The sequence below is a fragment of the Boleophthalmus pectinirostris genome, unplaced genomic scaffold (assembly GCF_026225935.1).
Source record: "Boleophthalmus pectinirostris isolate CB_2022bp ecotype Guang Dong unplaced genomic scaffold, ASM2622593v1 HiC_scaffold_15, whole genome shotgun sequence".
Taxonomy (NCBI): Eukaryota; Metazoa; Chordata; class Actinopteri; order Gobiiformes; family Gobiidae; genus Boleophthalmus; species Boleophthalmus pectinirostris.
The window spans coordinates 1,063,713-1,087,360 of record NW_026571070.1 but is presented as its reverse complement, the minus strand read 5'-3'; the positions used below and the strand labels follow the sequence as shown (position 1 = coordinate 1,087,360).

Sequence of the window (23,648 nt, the reverse complement as noted above, 5' to 3'; positions counted from 1 at the left end):
GGGGGGCGGGTGCCGTGGCGGCGGCGGGGGGGGGGGGGGGGGGGGGGGTGCCGTGGCGGCAGGGGGTGGGTGCCGCGGCGGCGGGGGGTCGTGGGGCAGGGGGGTGGGTGCCGTGGTGGCGGGTGTCGTGGCGGCAGGGGGGTGGGTGCCGCGGCGGCGGGGGGGGGGCGGGTGTCGTGGCGGCAGGGGCGGGTGCGTGGCGGGTGTCGTGGCGGCGGCGGGGGGTGCCGTGGCGGCGGGGCGGGTCACATGTTTACGGTAGATGTGCGTGATGCATGACGTGTCGTTCAGTGCTGTAGATCAATAAACTAAATTATAACCTGTTTTAAATCTGTGAGTCTCATTTCACCTGTGGCAGAGTGGTTTGCCCCTCCTCCCTCTCACCAGGAGGTTGTGGGTTCGAACTCCTGATCTCTGAGTGAAGAGTGAATGTGCTCCCTGTGCGAGGACCAAACCAGGTCTAAACCAGGACTAAACCAGGACTAAACCAGGTCTAAATCAGGACTAAACCAGGACTAAACCAGGTCTAAACCCGGACTAAACCAGGATTAAACCAGGATTAAACTAGGACTAAACCAGGACTAAACTAGGTCTAAACCAGGTCTAAACTGGGTCTAAACCAGGTCTAAACCAGGACTAAACCAGGACTAAATCACTCCTGCATTAGAGAAACTATTTACACAACAACAATCCTTAAAATAACCACAATCCAAATCATCATTAAAACCGTCCAAATGAATTAACTAATAACACATTTTTTTAAATAACAAATTTCCATAAATACAAGATTTCAAATTCATCAATATCTTCAATAAATAATAAACAATAAATTAGTCAAAGTCTTGTCTTGTGAAAATGTAATTGTCATAAAAATCCTCTAAATCAGTGTTTCCCAAACTTTTTTTCTGGGAATCCACATTTTAAAAGTCACAAACCTTCAGGACATTATTCATACATTTTAAAATAAAGTTGGATTTGATCATTACTGAACATTAAAGAGGATATTTTATTATTGACTGAGTGAATAATCAGTTTTACTCAAGTTTGAAACAATAAAAATCAGTGATTGAAGCAGCAGTAAAAGGATCCAGAAGTTTCCTGAAATCTCTGATCTTTGCTGATTTATCACCTTTTATTTTTGGATAAACAAGTCGCGTTTCTCAAGTTTATCTTCAGAAAGACTCGCTCAGGACAGAAGACTCACTGACTCCGCAGCGCCCTCGTGTGGCAGGACTGGATATCACACACTCACATGCAGATCGGGATTAGACACACAAAACACACACACAACAAAAAAAACACACAAAAATCTCTTACGACTCACCTGAGGATCACAGCAAAGACTTTAGGAAACACTGATCTAAAACGAACATTTAACAAAATTCATCATCTGATTTTCCTCTAAAAAAAAATGTGATCCACAACATGAGACTCAGGACAAACGTGACGAGTCAAACACACATTTACATCTCCACAACACGTCTGCAGCTCAGGAGGTTTAAACGTTTGTAAAAGTCTGATGTTGATGTGACGTCGTTTTGTCCCGTGAGAGAAAATGTGGAGAGTTTGTGCAGGTTTTAAGTTCAGCTGAAGCGAGTTCCAGATCTTTGCTTCTGTGTGTGAGAAAAACAACTGTTCATGGTCACATTTACAGAAGATCCACATGTTCTGCTCTTCTGCTCTGATCCGAACTGGACGAGGAGCAGCCGCGTCTCAGAAGAAAAACTCATATTGTCAGAGTTTATCAGGTCGTATCTGTTCAGTTACAATCAAGATAAATTCATGATTTTTTTAAAGAGTCGATAGATTTTGTCAAGTTCTTTTCTGCCTGAGACAAACAGATTAAACAATAAAGTAAAACATCACGTCCTGAAGAAAACCTGTGACCCTGAGTGTTTAGTTCGGCTGTGCAAAAATATCACAATATCAATATATCGTATCATTTAATGTGATGATTCAGTATCGATATCGTGGGCTGTTGTATCGATATATCACCAAGAGGAGAAAATTCAGTTTGGTTTTGGTCCAAACTGCTGCAGAACTGAAGCAGCTTTGATGAGCTGAGAAACGTCTCCAACCAAAGTCACTTTGTCCAGTCGACAAACTGAAGTTTCTCCTGGTGGATTCTGCCTGGACTGAGGGACTCTTCACACTTCACCAAGAGGAGCTTTTTGTTTATTTCACTAAATTATTTTGTTCCAGCTCCAGTTTTGTTGTTGACGGAAACTCGTTTATGCGACACATTTGACATTTTCACTGTTTTGATTAAAATATTAGTGTTTCAGATGAATTTTGCACAAGAAGAAGTGATTTAAAAAAGACTTTTAGTGTCACACAGGATCAAGCCTTTATTTTTATTGAACCGTATTGAATTGATTTGAAATATATCGAACTGAAAGTGCGATGTATCGAGGGATGTATCGTATCTGCAGTTTCTTAATGATCCCAGTCCAAGTGTTTAGGGAGTTTTGATTATGAAATTTCCAATATTAAATTTCATAACTTTACTTCGATGTTTGATTTGTTTATTTAAGGAGCTGAATCCAAACACAGAGTGAGAGACATGAACGTTCTACCTGTGCTCAGATGTGTGTTTGTCTCTCCGCCGCCGCCGCCGCCGCCGCCGCCGCCGCGCCGCCGCCGCCGCCGCCGATGCGTCTGGAACAACAATAAACCTTTGTCTGTTTTCCAAAAACTCATCGAGGTTTCACAAACCGATGAAGTATTTATCATTATGAGATACATGATTTTTTTCCACAACAACAACAATAATAATAATGATATAAATAAATATACATTTGAATAAGATATAAATTAGCGTATATAAAAACTCGTGCTATCAAGAGATTAAAAAATGTAAATTTTAATTAATTATGATCTGGAATTAATCTAATTAATCTCTTTTTTAATCTCACCTAAAAATTGCTGAGAAAAGCTTCAACTTGAAGTATTTTCATTTAAATTCATTATTACATCATTTTCATAGTTTCATTAAGGTTTTTATATAAGTATCATTATTATGACTGTGACTAATCTGCAGAAATAAACTTCAACTTTACAACATCAACAAAACGACTCTAGATCCACATCAGCTGTTTGACATTTTCATGTGTTTAATTTGTGCAGATTTGTTCAAGTTTCACAGAAACAAAACTAAAAAACACATGAACCATTTGCATAAACTAAGCGAAAAAAAGAAAAAACGGTCTTGTAAAAGACACAGTGACTCAGTGGAGTATGAGTGTTCTCCCTGTGACAGAGGTGAGTGGTTAGGAACCCAGGAACTTAGTCTGTGTTCACATGCACCTGAAGTTTCCCAAATCAGATTTGTTCATGTTGTGGCTCCGGTACAAGAGGAACTTTAAAATCTCCAGGTGTAAACACAGAGACGCTCGCTGCGGTTGACGTCGTCGTGTCTCCAGTGTCACATGTGGGACACTTTTGGACCGTTTAATGTTCACACTGGAGTCACATACAAGTCACATTTAACTGGAAATGTGAACGAGCTCGAAAAAACATCAGATTTCACAAAAAAATCTGAATTGAGCGTTAAACCTGCAGACTGAACAGGAGACAAAGAGACAAAAAATCAGATTTAGGAACTTCAGGCTGCAGAGTGAACACAGCCAGAGTGTGGAGAAGCAGGACTAAAACTGTCCCCCTCATGTCCCGCCCCCGTGACCCCCCTCCCCCCCTCCCCCCTGAGTCTGTGCGGTGTCACTTTCCTTCAGCTCATTTCAGACCCTGTGCCCCCTGAGCTCGGATCTCCAGCCCTCGTCTCGTCTCGTCTCACTTCTGATTTGAACTTTTCAGGATTTAAAACGTAGATTTTTATTTTTTTCTGATCTTGATCTTGATCTTCTCCGTTTGGCTTCACGTCACTTCAGACTTCTCCTCTGGTCCAGCTGAAGCGTCCCGGCTCCGTACCTCCGCCTCCGCTCCTCTGTCTGACGTTGGGCTTTTTTGGCGGCGTGAGGTTTTTGGCGTGAGGTTTTTTTGGCGTTGGACTTTTAGGCGCGGGGGGTTCGGCGCGTGACCCGGGATGGCGGAGAAAGCTGCGGGCGGCGACGAGGCGGGCGGCGTGATGGCGCTGCTGGAGCGCGTGGCGGCCCTGGTGGACGGCGTGCAGGCGGCGCAGACCCGGATGGAGGAGCGTCAGACGGAGCTGGAGAACACGGTGAAGAACATCCAGAGCGACATCATCAAACTGACCAACGATCACGCCAACAGCAGCGCCACCGTCACGCGCCTCCTCGAGAAGACGCGCAAAGTCAGTCGCCACATCAAGGACGTCCGGGTCCGAGTCGAGACCCAGAACCTCCGGGTCAAGAAGGTCGAGGCCACACAAGGAGATCTGCTCGCCAAGAACAAGTTCAGAGTCGTCATCTACCAGGTGAGAACTGAACCAGGACTAAAACTGGACTGAACCAGGACTGAACCAGGACTAAACCAGGACTGAACCAGGACTGAACCAGGACTAAACCAGGACTGAACCAGGACTAACCACTAAACCAGGACTGAAACCAGGACTGAACCAGGACTGAAACCCAGGACTGAACCAGGACTGAACCAGGACTAAAACTGGACTGGAAAACCAGGACTGAACCAGGACTGAACCAGGACTAGGACTGAACCAGGACTGAACCAGGACTAAACCAGGACTAAAACTGGACTAAACCAGGACTGGACTAAACCAGGACTAAACCAGGACTGAAAACCAGGACTGAAACCAGGACTAAACCAGGACTAAAACTGAAACCAGGACTAAAACTAGGACCAGGACTGGACTGAACCAGGACTAAACCAGGACTAAACCAGGACTAAACCAGGACTAAACCAGGACTAAACCAGGACTAAACCAGGACTGTTTAAAAGCTCTTTCCTTTCAGAGGGTCATTTTAAAAAAAACTAAACCAGAGAAATAGAAACAGACTTGAAACACTTTTAATCCTGAAATCCATAAATCCTGGTTTGGTTCATGTTTAGTCCAGACGTAGACCTGGTTTAGTCCTGGTTTAGTCCCGGCTTGGACCTGACGTGGGCCTGACACAGACCCACGTTTAACTCGGCTTTAGATTATATTTAGACTGGACCTGGTTTAGTGTCTTTATCAGACCTTCTGCAGAACAAATGTTTCAGGTTTAGTCCTGGTTCAGTTCTGATGTAGTCCCTGGTTCAGGTCCTGGTTTAATCCTGATTTAGTCCTGATTTAGTCCTGGTTCAGTCCCTCTTTAGCTCTGGTTTGGTCACTGGTTTAGTCCTTGTTTAGTCCATTTTTAGTTTTGGTTTAGTCCTGGTTCAGTCCTGGTTTAGTCCTGGTTTAGTCCTGGTTGTCCTGGTTGGGCCTTGGCTGCAGCTGTTGTGGTTATTTTGGAGCTGGAGCGGCTCCATCTCGGAAACACAACACCTCAGATCAGTTTGAGCAAAAATACGATCGACTGTTCACACTGCAGCAGCGTGGAAGTCCAGGCTCCTGGTTTAGTCCCGGTTTAGTCCCGGTTTAGTCCCGGTTTAGTCCCGGTTTAGTCCTAGTCTTGGTTCACCAGAGCTTTTCTTGGACTCCAGACATAGAGCCCTGTTGGTCCGGTCTCGGTCAGGTCCGGTCTGGTCCTGGTCTGGTCCTGGTCTGGTCCTGGTCGGGTCTGGTTGGGTCTCGGTCAGGTCCTGGTCGGGTCTCGGTTGGGTCCTGGTCAGGTCCCGGTCAGGTCCTGGTCTGGTCTGGTCTGGTCCTGGTCGGGTCTCGGTCAGGTCCTGGTCTGGTCCTGGTCTGGTCCTGGTCTGGTCTGGTCGGTCTCGGTCAGGTCTGGTCTGGTCTGGTCTCGGTCTGGTCCTGGTCTGGTCTGGTCCTGGTCCTGGTCCGGTCTGGTCCTGGTCGGGTCTCGGTCTGGTCCTGGTCTGGTCCTGGTCTGGTCTCGGTCAGGTCTCGGTCAGATCCTGGTCTGGTCCTGGTCGGGTCTCGGTCGGGTCTCGGTCTGGTCCTGGTCTGGTCCGGTCTGGTCTGGTCCTGGTCCTGGTCTGGTCCTGGTCTGGTCCTGGTCCTGGTCTGGTCCTGGTCTGGTCTGGTCCTGGTCCTGGTCTGGTCCTGGTCCGGTCTGGATGATGTCATGTGTGACCTTTCAGACTCTGGGGAGGGCATCCGGGTCAGGAGTTTCCTCATCGTTTGTGGCTGAGTCCAGACACTGGCAGAGTGGTTAACATTCTTACATTATGACATTAACTGTGAACTAAAGTCCAGATGATTCAGACACTTTACAGGGAGGGGGGGGGGGGTCCAGGGGGGGTCCAGGGGGGTCCGGGGGGGGGGTCCAGTTTCGGAATTTGTGGATGTTCAGAGTGAATATTGAACTTTGGGACATTTTTTGTAAATTATTATTATTATTATTTTTTATGTTTTTCCTGAAGGTTTCTCTTTCCACTGACAAACTGATTCTAAACATAAATATTTCACCGTTTAGACGCTGAAACACCAAGTACAACAAATTCAAACGATATGTAATAATTCAGTAATAATATTTTAATAATATTTATGTTTTTACTCCTCAGTGTGATCGACTTTTACATGTGGAAAATTAGTGAGAAAATTGATTTTGGTTCATTTTTTGTTTTTGGATGAAGCTGTTTGTTGTGTTGCTCCATAAACTTCCATTATAAAACGCCCATTTTCACATCCACATTTTGTTAAAAGCCTAAAAATATTTTCCAAGTTAAAAAACTATATAATTATGTAAACTGTAAGAATTTTAGAGATTTTCACTAAATTACCATTTTCCATGAGCCTTAAATCCACATCTGTTACTGTTATAATGGGATTTAATGTGACTCCATAAATGAAAACAAATGTGACGTTTCCTGATCCTCGTGACTGAACCGTCCACGTGAACCGTCCACGTGAACCGTCCACGTGAACCGTCCACGTGAACCGTCCACGTGAACCGTCCACGTGAACCGTCCACGTGAACCGTCCTCGTGAACCGTCAGAGGGAAGATGGAGTTTGTTTTGTTTTACTGTCGTTTGAAACACAAAGGTTTTTCCCGCTGATTTCTCCCATTGACTTCCTTTGTAAATGCAGAGTTTTATCCCACTAATCCCTTATGGAGAAAAACTAAACTATTTTTCTCTTAATGCACATTTTGTAGCAGCAAGTGTCAAACTGAGTGAATCAAAAGAGAGAACGAGTTCTGCAGGCGACAGTGGAGGTCATGGGGGGAGGGGCAAAAAGTAGGCACATTTTAAAAATGTTTTTCTTTTTCTAAAATTGATTTGGTTTTACTGCACGGGAATGAAGAAGAAGAAAAAAGTCTAAATTATTTTCACCTTAAGTTTAAGAAGGACAGGGTCAAATAATGAGTTTATAAAGGAAGTGAATGGAAACACTCGAAACTGGAAGTGGAAACTCACACATGTGTAAAAACCTGTAAAAACACACGTCTGTGTGAACAGTGAAAGTGTGACAGTAAATGAACCTGCAGATTCACATGTTTCTGTCCAGGCGTTTGACTCAAAATATCCACAGAAAAACAAGTTGAAATATTTTTCACTCTAAATATTCAGACTTGAAGAGTTCGTCACCACCAACAAACTCAAACCATTTTTGGTGAAAATAAATGTTCTCTGGTTTCTGGGTCACAGTAGAAGTGATAGACGTGTGTGTGTGTGTTTGTGTGTGTGTCTGTGTGTACGTCTAAGACTCAGTAAAAACACACGTCTGATCGAACAAACACAACCAAAGTTATGATGATAAATGTTCCTTCACATGTGTCAGGGACTGAAGCACAGGGAGAACATGCAAACGCCACATAAAAACACAGTCCAGGAATAGAACCTCTGACCAGTTTTAGTCCAGGTCCAGGTTCTTGTGGCCTCGTTCTGTCCGTCTGAAACCAGATGTTCCTGTTTGTCTGTTCAGAGCCGCGTTTAGGCGGGACAGAGGCTCCTGGCTGTTACGTTAGCGCCGCTCCCTGCCCTGTCCCTGTCGTGTCCCTGTCCCTGTCCCTGTGTCCCTGTCATGTCCCTGTCCTGTCCCTGCCCTGTCCCTGTCGTGTCCCTGTCCCTGTCCCTGTCCCTGTGTCCCTGTCCCTGTGTCCCTGTCCCTGTCCCCTGTCCCTGTCCCTGTCCCTGTCCCTGTCCCTGTCATGTCCCTGTCCCTGTCCCTGTCCCTGTCCCTGTCATGTCCCTGTCCCTGTCCCTGTCCCTGTGTCCCTGTCCCTGTCGTGTCCCTGTCCTGTCCCTGTCATGTCCCTGCCCTGTCCCTGTCATGTCCCTGTCGTGTCCCTGTCCCTGTCCCTGTCGTGTCCCTGCCCTGTCCCTGTCGTGTCCCTGTCGTGTCCCTGTCCCTGTCCCCTGTCCCTGTCATGTCCCTGTCCCTGTCCCTGTCCCTGTGTGTCCCTGTCCCTGTCCCTGTCCCTGTGTCCCTGTCCCTGTCCCCCTGTCCCTGTGTCCCTGTCCCTGTCCCTGTCCCCTGTCCTGTCCCTGTCGTGTCCCTGTCCTGTGTCCCTGTCATGTCCCTGTCCCTGTCCCTGTCGTCCCTGTCCTGTCCCTGTGTCCCTGTCATGTCCCTGTCCCTGTCCCTGTCCCCTGTCCCTGTCGTGTCCCTGTCATGTCCCTGTCCCTGTCCTGTCCCTGTCGTGTCCCTGTCGTGTCCCTGTCCCCTGTCCCTGTCCCTGTCCCTGTCCCTGTGTCCCTGTCCCTGTCCCTGTCGTGTCCCTGTCGTGTCCCTGTCCTGTCCCTGCCCTGTCCCTGTCGTGTCCCTGTCCCTGTCCCTGTCCCTGTCCCTGTCGTGTCCCTGTCCTGTCCCTGCCCTGTCGTGTCCCTGTCGTGTCCCTGTCGTGTCCCTGTCGTGTCGTTGGTGTGTCGTTGGTGTGTTTTTGGTGTGTCGTTGGTGTGTTTTTGGTGTGTCGTTGGTGTGTTTTTGGCGTGTTGTTGGTGTGTTTTTGGCGTGTTGTTGGTGTGTTTTTGGTGTGTCGTTGGTGTGTTTTTGGCGTGTCGTTGGTGTGTTGTTGGTGTGTTTTTGGTGTGTTGTTGGTGTGTTTTTGGTGTGTCGTTGGTGTGTTTTTGGCGTGTTGTTGGTGTGTTTTTTGGTGTGTTTTTGGTGTGTCGTTGGTGTGTTTTTTGGCGTGTCGTTGGTGTGTTTTGGTGTGTTTGGTGTGTTTTTGGCGTGTTGTTGGTGTGTTTTTGGTGTGTTTTTGGCGTGTCGTTGGTGTGTTTTTGGCGTGTCGTTGGTGTGTTTTTGGTGTGTTTTTGGTGTGTTTTTGGCGTGTCGTTGGTGTGTTTTTGGCGTGTCGTTGGTGTGTTTTTGGTGTGTTGTTGGTGTGTTTTTGGTGTGTCGTTGGTGTGTTTTTGGCGTGTCGTTGGTGTGTTTTTGGTGTGTTGTGGGTGTGTTTTTGGCGTGCTGTGGGTCGGCGTTGGTGTAACCTGAGCTCGTGCGCTGAAAGCTCCAGTTAAGATTAGCTGAGACGCTCCAACAGCTGCAGATTATTTCTGTCTAAAAGAGCAAACGCCAACGGCCAGAGTCACTGCACCAACAGACGGAGACTTTCACCACAGACTCACCACCGACACCGGGACAGACTTAGACCAGACTTAGACCAGGTTTAGACCAGGTTTAGACCAGACTTTAGACCAGGTTTAGACCAGGTTTAGACCAAGTTTAGTCCAGATTTAGACGGTCAGATTGCATAAATCAAAACTGTATTAATAGATTTTTAATCTAAATCCAACAGTTTGATTAAGTGTGTAAGTGTGTGTGTGTGTGTGTGTGTGTGTGTGTGTGTGTGTGTGTGTGTGTGTGTGTGTGTGTGTGTGTGTGTGTGTGTGTGTGTGTGTCTGTGTGTGTGTGTGTGTGTGTGTGTGTGTGTGTGTGTGTGTGTGTGTCTGTGTGTGTGTGTATGTGTGTGTGTGTGTGTGTGTGTGTGTGTGTGTGTGTGTGTGTGTGTGTGTGTGTGTGTGCGTGTTCAGCACTCGACACATTTATGATCAACATGAGTCAGTTTAGTCACATTTTCTTTGTGTTTTGTTGTTTTTAATCAGATTTTCTGTATTTTACTTAAACAAATGTCAGTTTGTGTTCTCTTTCCTGTTGCAGGATCAGACTGGTCAGAATCAGGGACGTCTGTGGGACAAATCTGTAGTTTTGTGTAAATCTGTGGGACAAATCTGTAGTTTTGTGTAAATCTGTGGGACAAATCTGTAGTTTTGTGTAAATCTGTGGGACAGTCCCGGTTTGGACTTCAGTCTCAAATCAAAACTATACTGATGGATTTTTAATCTTAATCCAACAATTTGATCAAAAAGTCTTGGGGAAGAGGACGGCCGGTGAAGACGGGGAGTGTGTGTGTTACATGAGCGCAGGTCAAAGGTCACAGGGACATGTTTACAAGGGACCTGACCAAGATTTAAAAACTTACATCAGGTTCTTCGTCTTGTTTTCAGGTTTATGGTTTATTCACTGGTTCTGACTTGGTTGTTTAACCTAAAAAATGGTCACAGATTTTTCTTCCATGACGATAAACTTCATCACTACATCTACAACTTCATCAGAAAATCTTAAATTGAGGCAATAAATGTTTTTAAAACCACTTACCACCCGCCCGCCGGCGGGCGATTTTCCAATAAAAAATGTTCACTCTGTATATTCACCTTCATTATTGTTTTCACTACTGGCCATACATCGTTTGAAAGCTTCATTTATCAATAAAACAACCATATCATTCATTTTATGTCGTACAACGAGCCCGAATTTATGTGAATTTAAAAATTCACATCATAAACAAAGAATAAGATACGCGTTTCTTACCTTTGAGCGGTTCTGTCGGTCCAAAACGCGTTCAATCCATGAAAAGTTGTACTCAATAAATCCGTAATAATCCACAGAAAAAGAAATAAGTTGTTTTTCCAAAAAATAATTCCATGTGGGGAAATAATCCAGAAAACCGTCGTCCGTATGAGTGGATGAATCCGTGAATGAAAATATTCTGTCTCTTCTCCGCCTCTTCTCCCGCTCTCACTTCCCTTTCTCTCCCGCTCTTGGGTGCGCTTGTTTTCCTCACACTCTTAGCTTCAAAATGAGACCCTCCCCGCTGTTGTCGGTGGCGGGGTTTAGGCGGGACAAGCCGCTGAAGAAGCTAACGCACTCACGTACTTCCTGGCTTTACGCACGCGTCATCAGTTTGTTTACGGGAAATCTCTTCAGTCATTGGATCTTCCAGAAAGTGATTGACATATTGTTTTAGCCAATCAGCAGAGCTTTCAAACGGTGGGTGGGACATTCAGATTGTATTGGAAACGGACCCTGTGTTTATACGCGCAGCCGAGAGGAACAGGAGAGACACAGAGCAGTAGTAGTAGTAGTAGCAGAACTGCCACTTGGAAGACAATTTTGGCTACTTTTAGTTTTTTTCTTGAGAAAACATGCCTAAAGCTCAGAAGAATTAGTATTATAATAATAACAATTATTATTATTATTATTATTTTGGCACAAATTTGGCAATCTTGTGTTGAATTGTCATTTTGTTTACACAAAGGCTCACAGCATCAAAACCCTTTGTCCTAGAGTCTGAAATTCTACACAGTTGTTGCCAACAACTTGAACAATGAGTGTAGTGAGTCACAAATGCCTAGAATGAAGTATGACCAAGCTAAGGCCTTTATTTTTTTCTATTTTTTTTCGAAGCAAAAAAATACAATGTTTAATTGAGTGTACTGTAGGTTAGGCAGCACTCACAGTCTTCATGTACATATCTACAGAAACTAGAAGGTCTAAGCTTTAAAATGGTGCCTCACACAAGCATGTGGGTTCTAAGGTTTTCTTTTAATAAGCGATGGCATTTGGGTATGTCTTACCATTGTGCACACACCAAAATGAGGCAGGTAGTAACAGGTTAAAAAGCTACAATCCACAGAGCAGAGTTTCCCCTGCAGCACTTCACTTATTTTTAGATTCAGTGACACAGATTTGATACTCGACTTTGAGGATCTAAAACTTCACTTCCGTAAACGTATTTCCAGCCCGTGAACACTGAGCTCAGACTGAGTCGTTCTCGTCTGGAGGTCGATTATTTTAAAAGAACTTGTCAAGTAAAATGATCTCGCTGCGTGGACACATTATTTCACGACGCACAAAGTCATTTTCTGGTCAATTTAAGTCTTTATTTCTCACATTTTGGCCCAGTTTTTTGGCAGTGTGGGGTTGCCAGGTTGGTCGTTATTATCACGTGTCGGAAATACTGGACAGAGATGAATAAACACGGAGAAGTTATTTTAACGCCCAGAATTTTGCCGTGACATTAAAGCGACTAACACCAACATTTCCTTATTATGGGATCATAAAATACTTTAGAATTAGATGATGATGGCAGAATTATTTGACCTCAAGAGAAGTAGAAGGTCAGAGGAGCAGAAGGTCAGAAGGTCAGAGGAACAGAGGGTCAGAGGAGAGTTTCAGAGGAGCAGTAGGTCAGAGCAGAGGTTCAGATGTTCCAGACGTCTGTTGGATGATGTTCCTCGGTGTGTCTCTTTGTTCCAGGGCGATCAGGAGGTGAAGACGGTGGCGGCGGGCAGCGAGCCGGCGGAGGGAGGCGCCGCCGCTCCTCCTCGTCACGTGGAGCCCGATAAGTTCGAGCTCCCGCCGGAGTCGGACGAGGAGTACATGGTGGTGGAGGAGGCGGACTCTTCGGCCGCCACACGCATGAAGAAGAGCGGCCTGACGCGCATCGAGAGCTTCAAACACACCTTCTCCAAAGAAAACCTCAGCAAGACCCGCGACAACCTGGGCTCCAAGGTCAACAAGCTGGGCGAGCGCATCGTGACGGCCGAGCGCAGGGAGAAGATCCGACAGTCTGGGGAGAAGCTGAAGGAGAAACTGACCCTGAAGAAGGAGCGGACGGTGGCGGAGGGGCAGGAGGGCGCGGAGGGCGGAGCCGACGCCGCGCAGCCCGTAGCGCCGCCTAAAGGCCGCAAAGGGACGCCCCTGGCGGCCGAGGGAGAGGCCAAAGCCGAGGAGGCGGCCGAGGTCCCGATGTACGACATGAAGCAGCTGTCGTAAAGAGAAGCGCCGACGGACCAGAACTGGAGACCTGATGGTCACGAGGCGAGAGGAGCGGAGGTTCTGCAGGTGACGTCACGACCTCCGGAACTTTGACATTTTCTTCTGTAAATGTGAACGAGCTGCTACACGAGGAAAAGTCGACAACTCTGCTCAATATTTACTTTGTTCCTGACGTCGAATCCAGAAAATCAAGTCAACGGAAGAAAAACAGTGAAAGTTAAAGGTCCCACATCACACAAACTCTGAGCTTTACACAAAAACACTTTCTCCTCCTGATTCTCTGAGTAAATGTGTCTAAAACACAAGTGTGTCTCTGTGTCTGGTCTGAGTTTGGTGAAGATTTGTTAAAAATGTGACTTGTGGGTCAGTGTCTTCAGGGTCAGCAGGACATTTGAGTTTTCAGGTCGGACAAACGGCGGCGTTGAGTCAGACGCAGGTTATTGTGTGACGAGTGCAGACGTGACCGAGCACCTCCACGTCCCACTGAGGCTGGAGAAACGGGAAACGGCATCACGAAGCACAAATGTCCCGCTCGGTTTCAGAGTCCGGACGCATCACGGCGTGTTGGACTGTTGAGGCTGTCAATCATCGCCCACGCCCGCCCCCCTCGCCCCATTGGACACCGCTTCACTCATGGGCGGAGTAAAGCTTCAGGAGCTTTAATGGACCTTTAATCATGTTCTAATGTTCTAATGTTCTGCTGTTCCTGGTCACACACTGAGCTGCAGTTCTGTTTGTTTCATTCTTTGTTTGAGTGACTCTGTCAACAGCAAAAAGTGAAGAGTTAAAACTGACTCTGACAGAATCATTTTTTAACATTTCCTCAGAGTTTCTCTGAGTCACTCTGTTCTCGAGTTAATTTAACACTTGTTTAAATGTTCATGAAGTAAAACTGGACCAAAGTTCCTGTTTAACCCAAATCCAGAGTTAAATGAAGGTTTAGAGAGTAAACAGATAACACTTTGTAGAGTTAATCTGATTTAACTCAACAACACACAGAGGAGTTTTATTTTTACTCTTTATTTGAGTTAATTTAAAATGAAATTCAGAACAAAACTGGTTCAAACTGGTTCTTCTCTGGAGGGAGTTTGAAGTGGAGGAGACAAATTAACACTAAGGGAGTTGAATTAACTTCAACCAAATCAACTCTGACAAATCAACCTCAACTCCAACACACATTTCACTCTCAAATTGTTAAAATCACACTTTTTGTGTTAAAAACAACTCTGAAATATTTCACCCTGAAATTTGAACCCTCCAGTTTTTGCTGTGTCGTTTTGTTCATAATTTCATCTTAAATTAACTCAAATAAAGTGTAAAAATAAAACTCCTCTGTGTGTTGTTGAGTTAACACTTTGTAGAGTTATCCTGATTTATCTGTTTACTCTCTAAATGCTCTGCTCCACCTTGTGATGTCATGAAGTGGTAGCAGAAGTGAACAGCTTATTTTCCCTTTAGTTCTGTAGAGATGATCAAGAAATTCCAGAGCTGAAATGATCCAGTTGATTCTAGTGAAGGTGTGTGGAGTTTAAAAACGCAGTGGAGCACTTCCTGTATCACCACATGATGACATCACAAGGTGGAAGGTGGAGAGTTTTCAGTTTGAGAGAAGAACTCGTGCTAAATGTGCAGGTTTGTGAGTTAAACATGTGAAAGAAACAAAACATGAGTCCAGGAAACAACAACAGAACATCAGAACTTTAGAACAACAGAACTTTAGAACATCAGAACTTTAGAACATCAGAACTTTAGAACATCAGAACTTTAGAACATCAGAACTTTAGAACATCAGAACAGAACTTTAGAACATCAGAACTTTAGAACAACAGAACATCAGAACAACAGAACATCAGAACTTTAAAAGTTTAGAACATCAGAACTTTAGAACAACAGAACATCAGAACAACAGAACATCAGAACTTTAGAACATCAGAACAGAACATCAGAACTTTAGAACATCAGAACATCAGAACTTTAGAACATCAGAACTTTAGAACAACAGAACATCAGAACAACAGAACATCAGAACAACAGAACATCAGAACAACAGAACATCAGAACTTTAGAACAGAACATCAGAACTTTAGAACATCAGAAACATCAGAACTTTAGAACATCAGAACATTTAGAACATCAGAACATTAGAACATCAGAACATCAGAACTTTAGAACATCAGAACTTTAGAACATCAGAACTTTAGAACATCAGAACATTTAGAACATCAGAACTATAGAACATCAGAACTTTAGAACATCAGAAGAACAGAACATCAGAACTTTAGAACATCAGAACTTTAGAACATCAGAACTTTAGAACATCAGAACTTTAGAACATCAGAACTTTAGAACAACAGAACATCAGAACTTTAGAACATCAGAACATCAGAACTTTAGAACATCAGAACATCAAAACATCAGAACTTTAGAACATCAGAACATCAGAACTTTAGAACATCAGAACATCAGAAGCGTGTGATCTGGGACCTTTAACTTACGCGAGACGTTTGTGAGTCTTTGTGCTGGAAAGTGACGTCAGTGCAGAACCTCTGAGGAACGTTCTGGAGGTGTGGGTGGATCAGACTCTTCGTTTCGCGGCGGTGATGATGATGATGAAGAAGAGGAGACACGCGGGGACGGACGGCACCGGAACACGCCTCGTTTACGGACTAAGAGTTTACGTTTTCATCTTCTCACGAACCTGATCCGACGCTCTGTTGAGTTTTGTCACTTTGGACTCACGTTTTTTAAAGTGTGAAATACGCCCACCGAAGCAGGAATGTGACGAGGACGAGGAGGACGAGGAGGAGGAGGAGGACGAGGAGGACGAGGAGGACGAGGAGGAGGAGGACGAGGAGGAGGAGGACGAGGAGGAGGACGAGGAGGACGAGGAGGACGAGGAGGAGGAGGACGAGGAGGAGGACGAGGAGGACGAGGAGGACGAGGAGGACGAGGAGGAGGAGGACGAGGAGGACGAGGACGAGGAGAACGAGGAGGAGGACGAGGAGGACGAGGAGAAGTTCCAGAGACTTTAGTGTTTTGTGTTTAAGTGAAATGAGCATGAGGCTCGACGAGGAGCCGGGGTTTATTTGGCGAGAGACGAATGATTTTAGAACTTTACAAAAATGTGGTGCTAATGTCACGAGTTGAAAATGTGATGAGTTTGGAGCAGAAAAAAAAAATGTGTTTCAAATATAACGAACAAATAAAACTCCCCCTGACCTCTGACCCCAAGACCAAACTCACCTCTGACCTCCTCCAGGGGTGATTCAAGGACTGAACCAGAACTAGACCAAGACTGAACTAGAACTTCTGTCACTGGAACTACTAGAACTTTCACTCTCGTCTCACAGCGAGAAGGTTCCAGGTTCGACTCCCAGGTCTTTCTGTGAGGAGTTTACATGTTCTCCCTGTGTCTGTGGCTCTGCAGCTCAGGTCCAGACCAAGACCAGACCCGGAAACGCAGAGGACACATGTCCTCTACGGGGACAATAAAGTGAACCTTCTTTAGGGTCCAGACGTCCCAGTCCTGAGTCTGTGTCTCTGTCTCCGCACATTTATACAAAAACACTGATTTGTCCAAGTTTATAGGAGAAATGTCCCAGTGTCTCTGTTTTGGACCAGTTTGATCTAAACCAGGACTAGACTAAGATTAAAGCAGGTCTACATCAGGTCTAAACCAGGACTTAAACTGGACCATCACAGGTTTGGACTGAACTGATCCTGACAACAGAAAAGAGGAGCAGATACGGTTAAACCTCAGATTAAGACTCACACCAGAATCTTACACAATCTTCTGATGATGTTCACCTCAACCAAACCTGGACTCACCCAGGACCAAACTGACACCTGCCGGGGGAGGTCCTGCAGATCTTGAAGATCCTGGAGGTTCTGGAGGTTCTGGAGGTCCTGGAGGTCCTGGAGGTTCCTGGAGGTCTGGAGGTTCTGGAGGTCCTGGAGGTTCTGGAGGTTCTGGAGGTTCTGGAGGTTCTGGAGGTTCTGGAGGTTCCTGGAGGTCCTGGAGGTCCTGGAGGTTCTGGAGGTCCTGGAGGTCCTGGAGGTCCTGGAGGTTCTGGAGGTTCTGGAGGTCCTGGAGAATGTAGTTTGTGTCTTGGGGTCAGATGTTCTCAGTTCAGGAAAAGTGTCCCTCATCCACAGACGTGATCAGGGACGACACACACAACACACAGAGGTCTGAGTATCTGAGTATCTGAGTACTGTATGAAGAGTACTGTAGTACTGTACTGTAGTACTGTATGAAGAGTACTGTAGTACTGTATGTAGTACTGAGTACTGTACTGTAGTACTGTAGTACTGTAGTCTGTAGTACTGTAGTACCTGTAGTCCTGTAGTCCTGTAGTACTGTAGTACTGTAGTACTGTACTGTAGTACTGTAGTAGTACTGTAGTAGTACTGTAGTCCTGTAGTACTGTAGTACTGTAGTACTGTAGTCTGTAGTACTGTAGTCTGTAGTCTGTAGTACTGTAGTACTGTAGTCCTGTAGTCCTGTAGTACTGTAGTCCTGTAGTACTGTAGTCCTGTAGTACTGTAGTCCTGTAGTCTGTAGTCTGTAGTACTGTAGTACTGTAGTCCTGTAGTACTGTAGTCCTGTACTGTAGTACCTGTAGTACTGTAGTACTGTAGTACTGTAGTACTGTAGTCCTGTAGTACTGTAGTACTGTAGTACTGTAGTACTGTAGTCCTGTAGTACTGTAGTACTGTAGTACTGTAGTACCTGTAGTCTGTAGTAGTAGTACTGTAGTACTGTAGTACTGTAGTCCTGTAGTACTGTAGTCCTGTAGTACTGTAGTACTGTAGTACTGTAGTACTGTACTGTAGTCCTGTAGTCCTGTAGTACTGTAGTACTGTAGTACTGTAGTACTGTAGTCCTGTAGTCCTGTAGTCCTGTAGTACTGTAGTACTGTAGTCCTGTAGTCCTGTAGTCCTGTAGTACTGTAGTACTGTAGTTGTAGTATTATGGTGTTACAGTCTGAGTATAAATGTGGTGAGTTTCTGTCTGGACCTCGGGGTTTCAGAGTTTTTTTGAGTTTGATTAAATCTTTGAGACTTTTTCACCTGGAAACGAGGAGCTGACCTTTGACCTTTGACCTTTGACCTCAGTGTGACCTTTGTGAATGACCTTTGATGACCTCTAGTGTTCGTGTGTTCGTGTGTTCGTGTGTTGTGTGTGAGTGCTGCATGGACGTTTGTTTTTGTCCTGGTGAAAAAATAAAGTGGAATTCATTTTGGTTTGTTTGTTTGTTTGTTTGTTTGTTTTTTAATTTGTCTTTGGATGAAACGAGTCGAGATGAAAAACACAAAAACAAAAAGACAAAGTTTAAATATAAAGAATCATTTAAACTGTGACAGAAACATCTGCAGATACAGAGACAGAAATAAATACTACAGGAGATTTTACTCTGATACTACATGAGATTACTCTAATATTACTCTAATATTACTCTAATATTACTCTAATATTACTCTAATATTACTCTAATATTACTCTAATATTACTCTAATACTTTAATCACACTTTGACACAGATGGACTTGGTCTAAACTCACTGTAGAAAATCATTTTGTTCAGGTTTGACTCACATGAAATGAGAGTCCAGAGTCTTTGAGCAGGTCCAGGTGAGTCCAGGTGAGTCCAGGTGAGTCCAGGTGAGTCCAGGTGAGTCCAGGTTAGTCCTCTGCAGGTCCAGGTGGGTCCAGGTGAGTCCAGGTGAGTCCAGGTGAGTCCAGGTGGGTCCAGGTGAGTCCTCTGCAGGTCCAGGTGAGTCCAGGTGAGTCCAGGTGAGTCCAGGTGGTCCAGGTGAGTCCTCTGCAGGTCCAGGTGGGTCCAGGTGAGTCCTCTGCAGGTCCAGGTGAGTCCAGGTGAGTCCAGGTGGGTCCTCTGCAGGTCCAGGTGAGTCCAGGTGAGTCCAGGTGAGTCCAGGTGAGTCCAGGTGGGTCCAGGTGAGTCCTCTGCAGGTCCAGGTGAGTCCAGGTGAGTCCAGGTGTCCAGGTGGGTCCAGGTGAGTCCTCTGCAGGTCCAGGTGAGTCCAGGTGAGTCCTCTGCAGGTCAGGTGAGTCCAGGTGAGGCCCCCACGCACACAATCACAGTCGACCTTAAATCTCCAGAAAGTCTCCAGAGACTCCAGAGCGGTGCCCCCCTCAGGTGTGCCCCCCCCCTCAGGTGCAGTCACAGAGCAGAGCGGTGCCCCTCAGGGTCCAGTGCTGGGGGGGTCGGCTGGAGCGGAGACTCAGACTGAACACGTAGTTGAGGTCGGTGCGGCGCGACTTCTTATAGACGGGACACGAGTACGAGGAACGCCCGCCCTCCGCCATCTTGGAACTGTCGCCGCAGCCGACGGCGAAGACGTGGACGACAGGAAGAGGAGAGAACAGCACCTGAGGCATCATGGGAGACCAGGACTGAACCAGGACTGAAACAGGACTTAAACAGGACTGATCCAGGTCTAAACCAGGACTGAACCAGCTCTAAAACCAGCTCTAAAACTAGGACTAAACCAGCTCTAAAACTAGGACTAAACCAGCTCTAAAACTAGGACTAAACCAGCTCTAAAACCAGGACTAAACCAGGTCTAAACCAGGACTGAACTAGGTCTAAACCAGGACTAAACCAGGACTAAACCAGGTCTAAAACCAGGACTAAACCAGCTCTAAAACCAGGTCTAAACCAGGACTAAACCAGGACTGAACCAGGACTGAACCAGGACTAAACCAGATGCCCTCCCGTTACCGTACACAGACCTTGGGCGGTGCTTCGGTGAGTTTGGCGCCGCGTCGGTCCCACCCGGCGCCGTCCAGGAAGAGTCCGTAGATGTAGACTCCGCCCACGTCCTCAGGGGGCGGGGCCGACACGTCCTCCTTCATCAGTCTGGTCACGTCGTTACTGAGCGTCACCGAGTCCAGGGCCCAGCCCCTGGCCTGGTTCTGACGGGTCGTCTCCTGCCGCATCGCCGTCAGAAAACCCTGAACACAACAGAACTGAAGGCTTTATTCACCTGCCACGTTTCTCCAGACCCGAGCCCGGTCCAGGTCAGGAGAACCTGGAGAACCTGGAGAACCTGGAGAACCTGGAGAACCTGACCTGAGGGTTGAAGAAGCCGGTGAGCCAGAAGGTGTGAGGTCTTCCAGAGCAGATCCAGGAGCAGAGCTGAAGGTTCCTCTCCAGAAACTCACTGAACCAGAAGCCCAGAGACGCAGACGCCCAACTGAGCCTGTGCCACGCCGCGGGCACACGGGCGTCAAACAGACAGTCGAGGGCATCACGAAGCTCCTCAGACATCACGATAGAACCTGAGAGAAGGAAGAGAGGAAGGAGAGACAGAGAGAGGGAGAGGTAAGGAACTTCTCCAGACAGACTCATCCAGACTCTGTCGAGGCTGAAACTGGCTGCTGTTCTGAAAACCCGACCAAAGTCCAACCAAGACTCGGACACATCAGCGAGATAAAACATTAGAACAATTAAAAACAGCTAAAGGCGCCACACACACTACAGGATTTTCAGTCTTAAATTATTTTTAAATGTGTGACAAAAAGTTCACACCACAAAGACAAGAAGAATCTGATGGGATTTTAAATCTCTGACTGTAGCAGATCAGCTGACAGACGAGACGCTGCACTTTCAATTTAACACTTTACACAAAAACAATAAAGTCTCATCATTATTTTCTCTGTTTCTGAGTTTGTGTTTTGTATTTTGTGTGATTTTAACTGTCGGACTCGGGTCAGACTCAGACAGAAAAAAACGGTCTGATCCACACTCTGAACCAGACCGTCGGGTTTCGGGGGCGTGGTCTGGTTTTCGGGGGCGTGTTCTGGTTTTCGGGGGCGTGTTCTGGTTTCGGGGCGTGGTCTGGTTTTCGGGGGCGTGGTCTGGTTTTCGGGGGCGTGTTTTGGTTCGGGGGCGTGGTCTGGTTTTCGGGGGCGTGGTCTGGTTTCGGGGGCGTGTGTCGCTCACCGTCGATGGCGAGCTGCAGGTCACTGAGCGTGCTCCGAACTCGGCTGATGATTCGCTGCATTCGGTCGACTTCCTGTTTGAGGAAAATGTTCATTGGCTGAAGAGGCCCCAGAGTCTGCAGCTGAGACCGAACCTGAAACAAACAAGGACTGAACCAGGACTGAACCGGGACTGAACCAGGACCGAACCAGGACCTGAACCGGGACCGAACCGGGACCGAACCAGGACTGAACCGGGACCGAACCGGGACCGAACCAGTAGTAGTAGTAGTACCTCGTGGGGGGGGGGGGTACCTCGTGGGGGGGGAGTACCCGTGGGGGGACCTCGTGGGGGGGAGTACCTGTGGGGGGGGGGGGGGTGGGGGGGTACCTCGTGGGGGGAGTACCTCGTGGGGGGGGGGGGGGGACCTCGTGGGGGGGGGTACCTGTGGGGGGGGGGGGGGTACCACCTCGTGGGGGGGGAGTACCTCGGGGGGGGGGGGGGGGGGGAGTACCTCGTGGGGGACGTAGTCGGGCGGTAGCTTCTCTAACATCTCATTGGCCAGTCTTTGCACACTGCTCTCTCTGGTCTCTCCGGCTCCGCCCCCTCCGTCCTTTGGTTGGATGTTGATGATGGTGCTCAGCGTCTGATTGGCCAGATTTGTTTGGTAGGTGATGTCAGCGTTTGGGTGGAGCCCGAAAACCTGAAACAAACAAAACGAGACGTGAAAGAAACAAAACTGATGCTCCTCTGTCTCTGTCTGCTCCTCTGTCTCTGTCTGCTCCTCTGTCTCTGTCTGCTCCTCTGTCTCTGTCTGCTCCTCTGTCTGCTCCTCTGTCTGCTCCTCTGTCTCTGTCTGCTCCTCCGTCTGCTCTCTGTCTGCTCCTCTGTCTCTGCTCCTCTGTCTGCTCCTCTGTCTCTGTCTGCTCCTCTGTCTGCTCCTCTGTCTGCTCCTCCGTCTCTGCTCCTCTGTCTGCTCCTCCGTCTGCTCCTCTGTCTCTGTCTCTGTCTCTGTCTCTCTGTCTGCTCCTCTGTCTGTCTCCTGTCCTCTGTCTCTGTCTGCTCCTCTGTCTGCTCCTCCTCTGTCTGCTCCTCTGTCTGCTCCTCTGTCTCTGTCTGCTCCTCTGTCTCTGTCTGCTCCTCTGTCTGCTCCTCTGTCTGCTCTCTCTCTCTGTCTCTGTCTGCTCCTCTGTCTGCTCCTCTGTCTGTCTCTGTCTCTGTCTGCTCCTCTGTCTCCGTCTGCTCCTCTGTCTCTGCTGCTCCTCTGTCTGCTCCTCTGTCTCTCTCCGTCTGTCTCTGTCTGCTCCTCTGTCTGCTCCTCTGTCTCTGTCTGTCTGCTCCTCTGTCTCTGTCTGCTCCTCTGTCTGCCTGTCCTCTGCTCCCTCTGTCCTGTCTCCTCTGTCTGCTCCTCTGTCTGCTCCTCCGTCTGCTCCTCCGTCTGCTCCTCCGTCTGCCTCCGTCTGCTCTCTTACCTCCGGGGAGTCGACGGTGGGCAGCTCGTCCAGGTGCTGGAGGATCTGCTGGAGGTTGCAGATCTTCTCTGGGAGGCCGTATCCTTTGTAGAAGCAGAAGGTTTGGGTGAAGAGGTTTTCACCGAACCAAACCTGAGTGAACGTGTTCAGCAGACGCTTGTCCAGGTCGTCGGTCACTCTGCCGCCGTACTGGACCTCACCTGGGGAGAGGGAGAAGGTCAGACCGGGACCGGGACCGGGACCGGGACTGGGACCGAGACCGGGACCAATACAGACCGAGCATGTATCTGAGGCAGGTCCAGTCCACTCCTCTCTTCGGGTCCGTGTTGTCCAGGAGGTTCTGGACAAACTGGAGGCTGGAGGTGAAGTCGGCCTGATTAAACTCATACGGAATGTTCCAGCCCAGAGCCCCGAACTTACGACGCTCCTGAAGAACAGAGACCAGACCAGGACTAGACCAGGACCAGGACTAGACCAGACCATAGACCAGGACCAGGACTAGACCAGGACTAGACCAGACCAGGACTAGACCAGACCAGGACTAGACCAGGACTAGACCAGACCAGGACCAGGACTAGACCAGGACTAGACCAGGACCAGGACTAGACCAGACCAGGACTAGACCAGGACCAGGACTAGACCAGGACTAGACCAGGACCAGGACTAGACCAGGACTAGACCAGGACTAGACCAGACCAGGACCAGGACCAGGACTAGACCAGGACTAGACCAGACCAGGACCAGACCAGGACTAGACCAGGACTATACAAAGACTAAACCAGGACTAAACCAGGACCAGACCAGGACTAAGAGGCCACAGGGGTCAGAGGTCAAAACTACAGAGACATAAACACAACAGGCGGCAAAGGAGAAATTCATTCAATAAAATCTGTTCTGTTTTATATTTTGCAGGTGGATCGACTCTAACGGCCTGAAACGACACTTTGTGTATTTGTCCATAAAGACACGACTCACAGACACGACTCACAGACTCGACTCACAGACACGACTCACAGACACGACTCACAGACTCGACTCACAGACTCGACTCACAGACTCGACTCACAGACTCGACTTCAGACGGTTTTTGAGACTCTTGTATCAGACCTGGACATTGTTCAGCTCTGGACACGTTCGACCCTTTGATCGACTCTGACTCGTTTAAGATGATTTGAAATGACAAAAT

At 47.4% G+C, this 23,648-nt stretch overlaps 2 protein-coding genes across 2 annotated transcripts in view; one reads left to right on the top strand and one right to left on the bottom strand.

The window, feature by feature from the left end:
* The first annotated feature begins 4,042 nt into the window (after positions 1–4,042).
* On the top strand, positions 4,043–13,294 carry cavin4b (caveolae associated protein 4b). Its single transcript, XM_055150698.1, has 2 exons — positions 4,043–4,393; positions 12,522–13,294. The coding sequence occupies exons 1-2, from the start codon at positions 4,043–4,045 to the stop codon at positions 13,038–13,040; spliced, it is 870 nt and encodes a 289-aa protein (XP_055006673.1). The 3' UTR covers positions 13,041–13,294.
* Positions 13,295–19,216: 5,922 nt separating this feature from the next.
* The window catches only part of LOC110173959 (dynein axonemal heavy chain 5-like), a 102,650-nt gene continuing 98,218 nt past the window's right edge, over positions 19,217–23,648 (bottom strand). Inside the window, 7 exon segments of the mRNA XM_055151203.1 lie at positions 19,217–19,435; positions 19,799–20,020; positions 20,139–20,347; positions 21,012–21,144; positions 21,505–21,693; positions 22,463–22,662; positions 22,739–22,889. Of these exon segments, the coding sequence (XP_055007178.1) occupies positions 19,217–19,435; positions 19,799–20,020; positions 20,139–20,347; positions 21,012–21,144; positions 21,505–21,693; positions 22,463–22,662; positions 22,739–22,889 (1,323 nt within the window).

Excerpts from the sequence above, each read along its gene's own strand:
- cavin4b (XM_055150698.1), top strand. The coding sequence starts at position 4,043 with ATGGCGGAGAAAGCTGCGGGCGGCGACGAGGCGGGCGGCGTGATGGCG. Across the intron at positions 4,394-12,521 it reads TCAGAGTCGTCATCTACCAG|GGCGATCAGGAGGTGAAGAC; the intron begins GTGAGAACTGAA and ends TCTTTGTTCCAG.